The sequence below is a fragment of the Eleutherodactylus coqui genome, chromosome 5, assembly GCF_035609145.1.
Source record: "Eleutherodactylus coqui strain aEleCoq1 chromosome 5, aEleCoq1.hap1, whole genome shotgun sequence".
NCBI lineage: Eukaryota > Metazoa > Chordata > Amphibia > Anura > Eleutherodactylidae > Eleutherodactylus > Eleutherodactylus coqui.
In genome coordinates this window covers 55,209,239-55,219,438 of record NC_089841.1, presented here as the reverse complement: position 1 = coordinate 55,219,438, position 10,200 = coordinate 55,209,239, and the positions used below count along the sequence as shown (strand labels likewise).

Genomic DNA, 10,200 nt, shown 5'->3' with positions numbered 1-10,200 from the left:
CGATGAGTGTGGAAAGGTTTTTTTAAAACTTTAAATAGTTTTTATAAAAGCTAAAAAAAAACTTTATTTTAAATTTTTTTTGTTATTAGTCACCGCTGGGAACTTGAACTTGAGATTGTTTGATCGCTTATACAGTATTATGCAATACTATACTATTACATTACTCTGTATTCTAACAGGCACATTTTTAATAGATGAACAATCATGGTAGCCTTGGGGACCTTCAGAAGTAAGAAAGACTACGATAATACCCAGATGGCAACTCCATGATCTTACTCGAAGGGGAGGGGGTATTCAGGACATTCAAATCCTAATTGAGGCATTTAAATGCTGTGTTAGAACTGATAGCAGCATTTAAAGGGTTAACAACGGTGATCAGCGATAACTCTGATCGTAACTGTTGCAGGGAAGGGGGGCAGCTGATACATGCCATATATGGAGCGGGTTCAGCTCCTGAGCCCGCCCCATACAAATCATGTGCTATGGATGGCTATGTATCTCCAAACTGCATGGGGTATGTGGAGTTAGGACCTAAATAGTTGTATGTGTCTCACAGAGAGGTTGAAAATATTCTACCGTTTTGTGTTTACAGCTGATATGCAGATCTATACACAACTCTTTTATCTGACCTCCAGAGGAGGGGCCAAATGGAAAGAAGTAAAACATGACTGCAGGATTAAACCATGCAGCATTTACTTGTAGTCTGTTGCCATGGAAAAACATTAGTCTGCATGGCAGCTGCATACCTAAAAGGGTGAATATTTCTAATCAAGACGATTTACAAAATAGCTCCACTTTTTATTTTAGATACATTGAAGAAATGAAAAATGGTTGCAAAGCTACATAACATATAGCCCTTCAAATATGCAACTTGACCCGGTGATAAAAGAGCTAAAATTCTGAATACTGGTAAGAACAATACTTTATCAACAAAGTGAAAATAACTTACATACAAAAATCTGTTATTTTATAAACCCGTCATTTTTAATACTAATAACCCAAGTCAAACGTGTCCTCTGTGCTCTCCTCCGGTACGTTGCTCTGCCTCGCCGTCGTGACATTGCTGTATGGCGATCTGCATTCTGAGAAGTACCTCCTTCCACCACTAGGAGGATATCCTGAATAGTATTCTTGCCAGCTGTCTGGATGCATACTACTCCTTAAGTTTTGTTGGTAGACATGAAGCGGTGACTTTGGGTATTGAGGACTTGTTAAAAGATAAGAAGGTCCTGGAACTGGTGATGAGGCTGCGGCAGTCTCTGGACTGTGGCAAGGACTGTGAAGTATATGAGCGGGCTGTGCGGAGGGGCTAAGAGGTATATGACTGGGCCGTGTGCAGGGACTGTGAGGTATAGTACTAGGCTGTGTGCAGGGACTTCGGAGTTCAGAATGAATGTTTAATTTTGCAACCAGAGGCTTTCCCACGTCGATTTTCTGTCTTTCGTCCACCATTTCTCCAAAGCTTTTATACATGTAGCTCAGGCATACCGTAAAGGTCAAGTTTTCCTAAAAGTGAAAAGAAAACATAAAAAGTTGCATATCAAATAAAGTATAACAATTTGGACTACTGGCCCATTATTTGTGGCTTATTCCAGTTCCCTTTGCTCAGGTCTAAGGAAAGGGTGAGATGGTGTTCTCTTAGTCTACGAGGGGGCATGGATATTTTCCATACCAGCATAGGGGATGACTTGCTGATTGGTGGGGGTCTCACCACTGAGATCCCCATTCATCTCAAGAGCAAGGGTTTTGTGTCTCCTGTCCTCCTCACTGCGAGTTAACTGCACTCCTGCAGTGAGAAAGAGACTGAATGAAGTGCTACATTTACTTTCAATGAGACTGCGGAGATACCTGAGTAGCACCCCATTGGGTATTTCCAACAGCTCCACTAAAATTAATGGATCGCTGACTGCTCATGCTTGACCAGCACTCCCTTCATGCTGGAGCAGAAGTAATCCCTGCCGTGACAAACAGAACAGAGCATGATGATAAGCTGATTACAAAGTATTCCCATGCTGGGACCCCCAGTGATTAGCTGCAACTTGTGGGGAAACCTAGCAATAAGTGTTCAATTTCCCTGCAGTGCCCCCACAGGGGAAATGAAGCATTGCACAGTGCTCATTCATGTCAGTGTGTTATCTGTGTAATTCAGGACAGAATGGATTCTCCAGAGAGGGAGAGAGATGGTCTTTTACGATGGCACACCACTCAGGCCAAGAGATGAGGATCCTGGCACTGGACCCCCACTATATGAATTCCAATTTTACTAATATGGTATATAGAAATGTGTGTTTCTAAACCACACAGTGTTGACTTTGTGGTCTGTGTAGTGGAGAAGGCCAATATAAATAGTGCACATTACTAGAACACCATCTTTATATTTAAAAAAAATGGAATTTGGTAAAATAAAGGTAGGTTGAACATAACCATACATGTGCAGATTGTATGAACAGAAGTCTCATGTTAGAACTATACACAAATAGGGATTGCCAAAAGTAGAACACCCCTTTATGGTTCAAAAATATTTTATTAGCTGTATTGGACAATACAATAAAATATCGTTGCAGGAGTAGTGATGCAGTAGTCAAAACCTAACCACAATCCCTTCTACATGCTAATTCCAAAGAAAAAGGAGGAAAACATTATGGGGGTTGGAGAATTAGGAGGGAGGAGAAATAGGAAAGTAGAAAACAAGAAAAGACGAAGGAAGAAAGGAGAAAAGAGGTCTGTCCAGTCTAAGAACACCCATAGGTAGACTCATCAGTATGTTAGGACTCGTCGTCTACATTAGAGGGTGTTTTGAGAACTTTTAAAGAGCGGCAGAGCCACCACACAACCATGCGTCCAGCACAGGCGAGGCCCGAAACTGTAGCCACACCGCCCAAGTGTTATAAAATTTAGAATGTCTCATCTCATCTTTGGCACAAAGTTCCTCCATTTGTTTTAGATTATCCATGGCTTCCAGCCACATCAATCACGATGGGAGAGCTACAGATTTCCATCTTCTAGTAATGATCTGCCTTACAGCCAGTAAGAAAAAGCGCAGCAAGGAACCCTTCGCTCGCGACACTGACTCTGGGATCATGGACAAAAGTGCCACTTCACGGGTAAGGTTAAGCGATCCTTTACAAAACAGCTGTATACAGAGTTTCCACCACCCGCGAAAATGGTTGAATTAGTGTGCAAGACCACCATAGGTGGACAAAGGTCCCTTGTTCGCTAAGACACCTCCAGCAAAGATCCGGATACTGGGGGTATATTCTGGCTAATCCCACCGGGGTCCTATACCATCGGGTCAGGATCTTATAATTAAGCTCCTGCAGTCTGCTGGAGACATTCAACTCATGGGTCATGACATAGGCCTTCTCCAGAACACCCCTTTAAGGTCTTCACAACCCTTTCCTTTTTCTTGGTTCTATTTGCCCGGTTTATAGGATCTGCTCAGAGCTTGCATTTTGCATAGGATCATAATATAATTTGCATACGTACCTTTAGTTTTTGTAGAGAACTTAGGCGGGTATATAAACAATGCTTTGGAAGGTCTTTAGATACCAAGAAGCTTCCTGTTTCTTCTGGAGTGTCTTTATTGGTTTCTTTAGGGTCAATGTATAAATCCTTTGTAAAGTAAAAAGAAAAATACTAAAATCTTAAAAAAGGAATGCGTCTAATTTACAGTAACGCTTGATCACAAAGTAGGTTGCACCGTGTTATCGTAGACATCACATTTGAGATAAAGAGGGAACATGAAGACCGTGGCCATAGAGATACTCACTAATGGAAAGTCGGTGACATTGGCCGTACAGTGAATGATGTCCTCAGGTTTGCTTATAATTTGGGAGTAGATGATCATGACGTTGGAGAATTCTGCAGCAAACCCCAACTTGATTTTTACACCACAGTCAAATTCAATGCACATGCTGTTCGGTAGTTCTGCAGGTGGAAGCGCATCATGAAGATTAATATTGTTTCTAATAGATGTTACAATATGTTTCAAGAATGTACTTCTAAGAGAATGAAGGTCGATCCACATTCCCCATGTATAAAACTACTGATACTAGCTATAATATAGTGACTTATGACACCCCTCTGCCACATCATAACAGACCATTGCCATAGAGGGGGATACTATGTCATTGGTAGGGTGGGACCTATAACTCCTGGAGTTTTTACATGCATAGTTGCACAGATCTAACCAAGGGTGGTTCTGCTTTAAGATGAAGGTGTCCTGTATATGTGTATCCAGAGTCTTACTGTGAAGAGTCTAGGAGTTGGGAATAGTTGTAACTTGTCATATCCTTCTCTTCCTCTTACCAGAATACCAGTCCATTTAAGGCGTCAAATTGCCTCTTTTGCGGCGGTTGAGGAGTCCGGTGGAAGTTGCTGACTAATCTTAACTAATAGAAGATATCTAAACCTCATGGTGGTGAACAGGCTAAGCTTCGAAGGAAGTCAGACTGATGGATTTGGTAATAGTCACCTCATCCAGGGCAGGAACGGTGGTCAAGCACAGGTGGGAAGTTCTTCAGTAGGGTCATTGGTGCCCCTGAAGTGTACTGGCTCTGCTAGAACAGTAAGCCAGAGTTTGCCATCCCTTTATTGCTCTCTGATCAGGTGCTCAATGTCAGATAGTCGGGGATTTCACAATATTCAACAATCCCAATGGCCGAGCACTTCAGCTGACTCCTGGATTGTTTTAATCCTGTGAGTCAAATAAAGTTGTGGACACTTTGACACCAAAAACAAAGTGCTTTGTACATTTATTCCATAGCATAGGTTTACTGTAGTTTGGGTTGTTTTAAGTGAGGGTTCAACCCATATCGAAAAGTCATATATGGCAACAGGGTGTGTTTGCTTTATGGCAGCTGCAATAAATGAGAGTTTAAAAGGTTTTCCCACATTTAAGATTAATGATCTGATGTACACAGCTGCATTGCTTTCAGATGCAGGCACTTATGTACATTGGCTTGGGTTGATATCACAGGCTGAGTCCCATTCACATCAATGGGACTCAGCCTGTAGTACTGAATCTGGACACTAAACAAGGTACAGAGCTGTCTGCTTCTGGCAGCAAAAATCTTCATACACTAAGACACCGGCCTGGGGGAAGACCTGATTGCTTGGTGTCCTGTGTTGCAGACCCCTGCTTCAGGACAGGTCATCAATCGCTAGAATTGGGTCACCCCCTTGTTTTCCAAAGCAACAGCTGCCAGTAGCCTTTGCAGGCAGTTTGTTTTCTCTGCTGGGAGTCCAGGAGATGTCCCCTATTTTGGGAGAACCCCAGAATATTCCCAGGGAGTTTTCTTACAGTTTTCTAGTTTCTTACAGTTGGATGCATTGATATGTTTCGTAGATCTCACCATTTGCCTTGGCCCACTGCAGGTTTCTTGCCAAGGACTCTGGAGAACATGCTTTGCGCTGTATGGGGTCAGTCAGTGCCCTCCTGGCGGACAGACTGCTGCGGATTTCTAGTGCTTGCATCCCTTTGGTGAGCAGACAACGTCCCATATCTGAAAATATAATTGATGTCCTCAGATAATTGGAATAAGCATTGAATGGGACCATATTATAGCTTCCTGCACACATAACCAGCGCTGTGGCTCTGTCATGGTGAGGATCGGATAAAGCGATCAGGTGATCAAGTTTAGCATAAAATATGTTCTCACCTTCTCCAACCTGGTCCAGCAGAACGGTGATCTTCATATTTTCTAATAAGCGTTTCTTGAGAAATTTCATAAAAATGCCATTTGCTAGATCTGAATGTTGAATTTCGAACGCCTCGGCCCCCTGACATCTGGAAAAAAGTAAACATATACATTACTGGCCAAATTAATAGGATCTAAGATCTGGTATTGCAATACAGTAAGTTTCATTTATTAAAATTGTCTAAAAGAAAAACTGTCTTTGATGCCCTCAGCGACCAATCACAGCGCAGCTTTCATTTTACTAGAGCAGTTTCAGAAATGAAAGTCGTGATGAGTCAAGGATCAAGGATCGTTGCTTATATGTAAAGCGGAAGCCAGGAGAAGAGGACTGCATTGTGCAAAAAGTTCAACATTTGGACAAACTAATGGTTGGGGGTGTCATCGCAGTAAAGGATCCAGGTTGTAGTAAGAGGAATGATGGATCAGTTCCTGTATTATAATTGAGAATCGCCTAGTTAGAGTGATCAGCTCAGTGGATGGAGCTCCTTGCCATATGGCAAAAAGTGTGATGAATATGTCTAATGAATCCTGACTCCAGGTCCTTCCATGGCGGACAATAGCTGGACATGAACCCAATGGAGGACATTTGGTGCAGCCTTAAAAACAAGATTAATGCAGAACGGCCTGCAACCAGCAAAGTTATAGTATTTGAGAAGCTCGTTCAACAATCCCGAAATAGAAGGCGCGGATATAAAATCCTTTTTAAAAGAATGCCAGATAGGGTGAAAGCGCTATTAAAAGCCAAAGGGGGCAAACAAAGTATTAACCCTTTCCAATCCAATTTGTATCCCGGTTTTCCTAGGGGGCTAAAGCCAGTACTGCATGAGGTGACACGTTGGATAGGCACCGACAGCAGAGAGGCTGGCAATATATAGTAAGAGAACCCCGACGGACGTCTTCCAACATCGGAGCTGTACAGCCTTAAATCATAATGCTTAAGACGTCAGACAGTGGATTGGTAAGGGTTAAAAGATAATCGATATGTTGATTGTGAGGACACATTGCAAGCAGATACAAGTAACTATGGATTCCTCATATGGGGGCATAATTCAGAGTATATTCAGCTGGTAGTTAAAAATTTAGGTGACAGACTTCCTTTAAGCACCATTTTTCCTTCCCATTTTTGGTTTCTTCTCTCCATTTAAAAAAAAATAAAAAATTTTTTTTTCTTTTTTCCCATTGATGTAGATTTTTGCGGTATAAGTTGTATTTTTCAATGGTATTATTTAATGTACCATATAATGTACTGGAAAATGTTTAAAAACTTCCAAGTGAAGTGAAATGGCAGAAAAACACAATTCTGCCTTGTGGGGAGGATCTTTTATGTTATCATATACACAGTCCAGCAATAATGACATGATAACGTTATTCTGTGGGTCAGTATAATTATGGCAATATCAAATTACCATATATACTCGAGTATTAGCCGACCTGAGTATAAGCTGAGTCAATAAGTTTTACCACAAAAAACTGGTAAAACTTATTGACTCGAGTATAAGCCTAGCTATACTCGAGTATATACTAGGTAAAGAAAAAATGCAATACTCACCTCTCAGCCATGGTCGGTGTCCCCGGCGCAATGGTCTCCCCGGCGGTGCGGCAAGCTGCTTGAGACTTCTCCCCTCCGTAATTCTCCCTGCTCGGCTTTGAATTCCCCCGCTGTCAGCACTGTGTAAGTAAGCGCTGTGATTGGATTGAGCGCCAGTCAATCACAGCCTGCGCTCGATAAACCAATCACAGTCATTCAGTGATGTCATCCACTGAATGGCTATGAATGATCAAGCGCCGGCTGTTATTGGCTGGCACTCGATCCAATCACAGCGCTTACTTACACAGCGCGGACGGCAGGGGAATTCAAAGCAGAGCATGGAGATGACAGTGGGGAGAATTCTCAAGCAGCTTGCCGCACCGCCGGGGAGACCATCGCACCGAGAACACAAACAGGCTGGGAGGTGAGTATTGCGGGTTTTTTGTTGTCGTTTTTTTTTTACCTCATTCGAGTATAAGCCAAGGGGGGCTTTTTCAGCATAAAAAAATGTGCTGAAAAACTAGGCTTATACTCGAGTATATACGGTAATTAATTCTTTTTGCTGTACTATTTTCAAAGAATAAAATGTTTTAAAAATTATGTATATATTTTCTGCAATCATTTCTTGCTCAAATAACTTTTGTATTCTTCTGTTGCTGGGGTCGTATAAGGGATAACTTGTGGCAGGATGACCTGCTGTTTTTATTGGTACCGTTTGGAGTACATACAGCTTTTTGATTGTTTTGTATTAAATTTTCTGTTGGATAAGAGGTGACCTCAAAACAGCACCCCATGAACTCATCGCAGGTGGGCTGATGGGGACCTCTGATAGCCAATTGAGCTATTTAAATCATACATTCAGAATTGACAGGCGGCATTTAAAGGGTTAATAGCCGTAAGTGAGATGAACCCTAATCGTGGCTGTTGAGGCCAACATCGGCCATCTATGGAGTGGACACAGTGTTGAGCCTGCGTCTTATTAACCCCGCACACCTATGATTATATATATATATATATTATATATATATATATATATATATATATATATATTATATATATATATATATATATATATATACACTGTATATATAGTCCTGCGGTGCTAAGGGGTTAAAATATGCAGTTTGAGGTTGTTTGTATACAAGATTTTGCTAATTAAACTGTTCCTTTTTTTATAATTCACTTCTGACTAAATTTTAAAAACTTATTGCAAAAATGCACTTATGCTATTAATTTTGCCAGTACTGTATGAGGTGTCAAATAAAAGCCTCATTACCTAAACGTAGATTCATTATCCATGTCCATGCCCACCAGACCGTATCACCAACTTATACTAAGTAGCTCCCAAGTGGCCAATTAAGAAGACGCTGATTGCTCTGTACCAGATATCTTTGGATATATAGGCACTGTGGGATTGTGTGGGGTCTCCAAATATAAGCTACCCAAAAAGCAGAATATTCTGTGTCCAAGTCAGTGATACAAGCACATCAACTGTGTTAAGTGGTTCTCATAGAAGAGAGAAGCCCCATAGCAAAGATTAAAATGAATGCCACCCCTTCCCCACCCAGTTATGGTGTCAGGTCTCTCTGTAGTGTCCCAGTACATCGTCCTGGTCCCCTCCATAAATGTCATACATGTTTTGTCCTATGTAGCTGCACCGTGCAAAGCTTGTCCTGTCATATCCAGTGTGTGTGTTGCACAGCTGCGGCGCTTGAGAGGTTAACTCTAATAAAATCATGGCCTGTATGTAAATGTATCAGTCTGTCATGTCATGTGATATGAATGAAGGTATAAATAGGAGTGTTTGAGAACGGGAGAATGTCTTCCATCTTGTCTGCTACTTGAGTGCCACCAAACACAGAGCCACATGGAAGCACCTTCAGCTTCCTTGTGGTGAATATGGAGGAGAAGGAGAGATATCCCGTAGCCGTTAAAATCTGAATGTGAGTGGAGTGAGTCCGAAGCATAAGTTCGTAAGTAATTCTGTACGAGAGGCTAGTGCAGAGGTACTAATTTAAGTCTTCACGTTTTCCTACGCGGCCGTCCATGTCCAGGATCATCACGTAGAAATACGCTACTAAGTGACACCCACACACCTCCAATGCGGGGTGCAATTCCTAAAAGTCAATAGTTACTGCCAGAGTGTCTGTGGAGTGACCCTACCCCATTCCTCCTCCGGAGTGTTCCCCGTCCAGGAGTGGTACCTGACAGATAACGTAGACTGTAGGACCAGTTTCATCCTGTGTTTCCTCACTGACCTCTGATCTCTTTTCTTGCCTGCACTGTGAAGACTGTACCTAATTTGCCCTGAAAAATTGTTATCTACAAGTTTATTCAAGTAAAGTTTATACTGGGCCCTAACCGTTCCTGGGGACCCGAAGTACTACAAGACTGTCATATCGGTGTGTAAGAATGGTGGCGTCACCCGTGACAACTACTACCTCCATCATCCTGTTTATTGGTATTCCCTAGGGGTGTCTTTGGTGACCTGCAGATATACTCTGGCCTTGGCTGCGTTCCATCCCTCTGGGAAAGGAGCCTGCTAAGTGCCGTTTTAACAAGCCATCACTTAACCCTCCCAACTTCCTACGTATGTCAGGTGTCCGGGGTATCCCTCTGAGGTGCTGCATCTCCTCCCAACTCTTTTCATGAGCACTAGGTCAACTACCCAACCGGTAGTCTGCTAATAATGCAGTTCCTCTAGGGAGGGTCATCTTGAACTGGATCTCACCACCTAGTAGCTAAGGAGATAGGGCCATCTAGAGCTGCACCTTCTCTCTCCAAGGGCCCCATAGCAGCTGCATAGTCTGCCCAGTCTTTAGACTTCTCTAATCAATTACTTACTTATTGTTATCTAAGTAAGGGTCTATTCACACAGGCGATTTTCATCCCAATTGCGATGTCCTGTTTTGGGGTGATTATTGTTTAAGCATTGCCCATTATTTCCTGACCAAAAATAAAAAATAGCATTGT

The 10,200-nt window shown here is 42.2% G+C and overlaps 1 protein-coding gene across 2 annotated transcripts in view; it reads right to left on the bottom strand.

Annotated features, from left to right (window-relative positions):
- Positions 1-904: 904 nt before the first annotated feature.
- The window catches only part of MALT1 (MALT1 paracaspase), an 83,533-nt gene continuing 74,237 nt past the window's right edge, over positions 905-10,200 (bottom strand). For both annotated transcript variants that reach the window (XM_066602545.1, XM_066602546.1), the window contains 5 exons: positions 5,661-5,788; positions 5,355-5,504; positions 3,770-3,927; positions 3,487-3,612; positions 905-1,506 (listed from right to left, as the gene is read on the bottom strand). In XM_066602545.1, coding sequence (XP_066458642.1) covers positions 991-1,506; positions 3,487-3,612; positions 3,770-3,927; positions 5,355-5,504; positions 5,661-5,788 — 1,078 coding nt within the window. In that variant the 3' untranslated portion in view covers positions 905-990. The remainder of the gene's footprint in view (positions 1,507-3,486; positions 3,613-3,769; positions 3,928-5,354; positions 5,505-5,660; positions 5,789-10,200) is intronic.